Source organism: Saccostrea cucullata, unplaced genomic scaffold (genome assembly GCF_032062105.1).
Source record: "Saccostrea cucullata isolate Sc308-1 unplaced genomic scaffold, CSIRO_AGI_Scuc_v1 ctg9021, whole genome shotgun sequence".
NCBI lineage: Eukaryota > Metazoa > Mollusca > Bivalvia > Ostreida > Ostreidae > Saccostrea > Saccostrea cuccullata.
In genome coordinates, this window is record NW_026926330.1 from 9,112 (window position 1) to 14,028 (window position 4,917).

At 36.3% G+C, this 4,917-nt stretch overlaps 1 protein-coding gene across 1 annotated transcript; it reads left to right on the forward strand.

Moving 5' to 3' along the window:
• The first annotated feature begins 427 nt into the window (after window positions 1-427).
• LOC134271404 (uncharacterized) lies at window positions 428-3,502 on the forward strand. Its single transcript, XM_062753609.1, has one exon. It carries the CDS (start codon window positions 428-430, stop codon window positions 3,500-3,502), a length of 3,075 nt encoding a protein of 1,024 aa, XP_062609593.1.
• Window positions 3,503-4,917: the final 1,415 nt, after the last annotated feature.

Sequence of the window (4,917 nt, forward strand, 5' to 3'; positions counted from 1 at the left end):
AAAAGAAAGGAACTGAATGTAGGTTTAATTTTCCGAGGCCTCCATCACAGAAGACATTTATTACAAATACACAAGACGAAGAGACATCAAATGAGGATGAAACGGAGAGAAAAGTAAACAAGGAATATGCAAAGGAGATATTACTTAGTGTTTGGGATAAGTACAAAATGAAGATGACACATTGGGAACAACAGAGGAACTATTTGATAATCTGTCACTTACACAGGAACTGTACGAAGAAGCCCATAACATGTTATCAACAAAAAGGTCAATTATTCTCAAACGATGCCCACATGAGGTATGGACAAATCAATATAATCGATGTCTGCTGAAGTCATGGGATGCAAATATGGGTATACAGTTTGTACTAGACCCATTCAGTTGTATTGTTTATATTGTTTCCTATATATCAAAGTCAGAGAGGGAAATGGGTATGTTACTCAAGCAAACAAAAGTAGAAGCTGAGGAAGGAAATCTCGACGCGAAACAGACCATGAAAAAAATTGGTTCTGCTTACTTACATCACAGAGAAGTGAGTGCACAGGAAGCTGTATACAGAATCTGTAACTTAAAAATGAAAGAATGCTCTCGAAAAGTTGTTTTTGTGCCAGTAGGAGACAACCCGATGCGCTTAAGTAAGCCATTATCTGTTCTGAAGAAGAAATCATCAAAGGCTACTGAAATAAATGATGAGGAAGATGACGAAAATGAAGTTTGGATGACCAACATTATAGAACGTTATATGAACCGACCACAAAATCAAATTTTCCAAGAGATGTGCCTTGCAGAATTTTGTTCTGAGTTCAGAGTTCTTGCTAAATCTCAGGTTCCTAAGAAGGAAAATCAGAATGTGTTTGAATTACAGAATGGGAAAGGCTTTGTTCAACGAAGAACTAGAACGCAACCTGCTGTTGTTAGGTATCCAAGATTCAGTGTTGAAAAAATGTCCGAGAAATACAATCAATCTCTTTTGCAACTTTTTCTTCCTTATTGGACAGAGGCACAGTTGAAACCACCAGGATTTGAGTTATATGAAGATTTTTATGAGACAGGCTTTGTAAAAATTTCTGGCAGAAGAACAAAGGAATCGGTGAAGTCAATTGTGGATTTCAATCATTCACGTTATGCAAAAAATGAAGATGTGATTGACAATGCTCAGGAGGCATATGAGATGAATGGTGAACCTGAGGATGCGTGGTCAAGAATATGTCCAGAAACAGAGGTTCTGAGAAGGGAAGGTATAGCCCAGAGAAAGGAAAGTTCAGTGCCACAGGAGGAAAATGTGGATATTATACTGGAGTTCGAAAGCGAGACACATAATGCAGATGTCATGTATCATATTCAGCAAAATGCAATTACAAGAGAGGAAATGTTACCTGTTCTTCAAAGATTGAATGAAACACAGAGTGAAATATTTTACATGGTGCGTGAGTGGTGTCTTGCAAAGATTGGAGGAGAGAAATGCGAACCCTTTCATTTATTTGTTACTGGAGGTGCAGGAACTGGAAAAAGTCATCTGATAAAAGCCATCCATTATGAAGCATCACGTTTGCTTTCACAGATAATGTCTGAACCAGATAGACTATCAGTTCTTCTCGCAGCATTTACTGGAACTGCGGCTTTCAACATTGGTGGAAATACACTTCATCACTTGTTTTCATTAACAAAGTATCTTCCCCTCCCGTATGAACCTCTTGGAGAACAAAGTCTCAGTGAATTGAGAGTAAAGATTGGGGATCTGCAAATTCTTATCATTGATGAGATATCAATGGTTTACAAAAGGCTACTGTACTATGTACACGAAAGACTGGTGCAAATTAAGAAATGCAAAGAACCGTTTGGAGGGGTTTGTGTTATTGCTGTAGGGGACTTTTACCAGCTTCCACCTGTTAAGCAGCGAAAAGATGAAAGACTTTACAAAGAAAATATGAGTTATCCTATGGACTACTGGCTTGATTTGTTTAAGGTCATTGAATTAAAAGAGATAATGAGACAAAGAGATGATCTGTGCTTTGCTGAAGTTCTGAATTCCCTTCGTGTCAGAGAGAGAAATGAACCATTAACAGAGGAGCAACGTTCTCTGCTAGATGATTGTATCAGGGAAGGGCCAGAAGATGTTCTCCATGTGTTCTCTACGAATGAAGAGGTGAATACATTTAATTTGTCAATGCTTAAGAAATCTTGTGAAGATTTACTGGAAATTGATGCTGAAGACTACAAGAAAGACAAAACAACCGGGGAACTCATGCGAAGAACCAAACCTTTGACAAGATCGAAAAGCGATGGACTTCCAAGCTCGTTGATTTTGTCTGTCAATGCCAGGGTAATGCTTACAAGAAATGGTAATGTTGAGGATGGTCTCGTGAATGGAATTATGGGACATATCTGTCAGTTTGCTTCTGTAGAAAACAGCGATAGAAGTGTCAGAGCTGTAGGAGTTGTGTTTGATAATAAGGAAGTTGGAAAGAAGTCCGGACAAAACACAAACGATAAGAACATAGTGTTCATAGAAAGAGTGCAAGAAGAGATGAAAGACAAGGTATCCACGGTGGTTAGACACCAATTTCCAATCAGGTTGTCTTGGGCATGTACAGCTCATAAGGTGCAAGGGATGACGACAAATAACGTTGTTGTAAATTTAGACAAAGTATTTGCCCCAGGCCAGGCTTATGTTGCATTATCAAGGGTTACTTCAAAAAGTGGTCTCTTTATTGATACAGAAGACCCTGTTCAATTGCAAAAAACTGTTTATGCTGACCCAGAGGTAAAGGCAGCATTGAACGTAATGCTGAAATATACTTTTGTCGACTATTCACGGACTTTACCTGCCAATGGAATGAAAATAGTTCTGCATAATATACAGAGCTTGAACAATCATTTTGCAGATCTGAAAAATGATACAAGGATCAAACAAGCAAGTATTATTTGTTTGACAGAGACATGGTTAAGATCGGGAGAAGAAATCGAGAAGTATGTACTTCAAGGGTTTCAGTTTCATCATCTTCCTAGAAAGGAAGCTTATGACGAGAGCACAGTTTCAAACCAGAGTTTACGCAATTTGTCAAGAGGTGGAGGAGTTGGATTGTACTTGAAAGATAATGAAGGTTATAATGATGTTCTGCAATTGCCCAGGATGAATATTGAAGGAATAGCAGTGAAAATACTGAAGGAGAATATTTTGTTGTTGGTTGTATATCGACCGTGTACAGCAAAAGTGACATCGTTCCTTCACAATCTTCAGAATGTTCTTGACAAGTTGAAAACAAATGAACAAGACAGCATCGTCATAGGAGATTTCAATGAAGATGCCAACGCTAATGGTCCAATTCAAAGATTTATGAGAGATCGAAACTTCAGACTGCTTGTGTCTTTTAGTACAACTGAAGGGGGAACAATTTTAGATCATGTTTATGTATCTAGTTCGATACAGATTGACGTTCAGAAAGTTCCAACATATTACAGTTATCACGATGCTCTATTACTGAAATTCCTAGATTTTTAAAACACCCCGACATATTCTAACAGTTCACTGAATTATGACAGAAGATAACTTTAATTCAAAGTGTACTTTTTCTTTTGATATGGAGATATCAAGTATTTTCAGTTTAGCTAATTATGTAGCCGTATTTATGTAGAAAGTCTGTAACAAAGTAGTATATTATCTTACAGAATCATAGCGTTCATGATTGCAGTTGATAGTTTGTTTTCAGAGAATGTAAATACACATCTGTAAATAAGAATCGGTTTACAATGCTTAGACTGAACTCCCTTAAAATTTTAAAATCAGTTGCTAGATTTAGACTGTACCTGTAATGATACTCAATTTTATTGATGGAAAATGCTAAGCAGGTAGCAGTATAACATTGTATATAAGTGTTGATACGTTAGTACATATATATTCCAGGAATATCAGGTAGGTTTACTAGCTGAACTTGATGAAGATATATTAAACATTGATTTGTAGTAAAGATACGATAGATTCAAGATTGTATATATTTGATGTTTTATTGTCCTTCTCCTGTTACTTTTAATTTATTTAAACGATGAAGAGGAATGTTGTTTACGTTAATCTGATCCCAAAAAAAATTACCGTACATGAATCAGAAAAAATACCAGGAATTCATATTTGATATTCTGCAGAACAATTACTTTAAAGAAAAATGTAAATAGTGCAGACGAGATTGACGTTAATAATCATTGCACATTAATCCTCTTTCTAGGATGCAAACTTCTCATTTGTAAGAAAATTGTTTACTAACCTGGTGATCGATATATTATGTCGTACCCAAGTATACAGAAGACCCTATTCAATAAAAGAAAGTGTTTATGCTGACCCAGAAGTACACGCATCATTGAACATAATGCTGAGATATACTTTTGTCGACTATTCACGGACTTTACCTGCCAATGGAATGAAAATAGTTTTGCATAACATACAGAGCTTGTGCAATCATTTTGAAGATCTGAAAAATGATACAAGGATCAAACAAGCAAGTATTATTTGTTTGACAGAGACATGGTTAAGATCGGGAGAAGAAATCGAGCATTATGTACTTCAAGGGTTTCAGTTTCATCATCTTCCTAGAAAGGAAGCGTATGACGAGAGCACAGCTTCAAACCAGAGTTTACGCAATTTGTCAAGAGGTGGAGGAGTTGTATTGTACTTGAAAGATAATGAAGGTTATAATGATGTTCTGCAATTGCCCAGGATGAATATTGAAGGAATAGCAGTGAAAATACTGAAGGAAAATATTTTGTTGTTGGTTGTATATCGACCGTGTACAGGAAAATCGATACAGATTGACGTTCAGAAAGTTCCAACATATTTCAGTTATCAAGATACTTTAATACTGAATTTCATACATTTTTAAAAGAACCCAATATATTCAAACAGTGTATGTGTTAGTAGTTTTGTTC

Excerpts from the sequence above, each read along its gene's own strand:
- LOC134271404 (XM_062753609.1), top strand. The coding sequence starts at position 428 with ATGGGTATGTTACTCAAGCAAACAAAAGTAGAAGCTGAGGAAGGAAAT.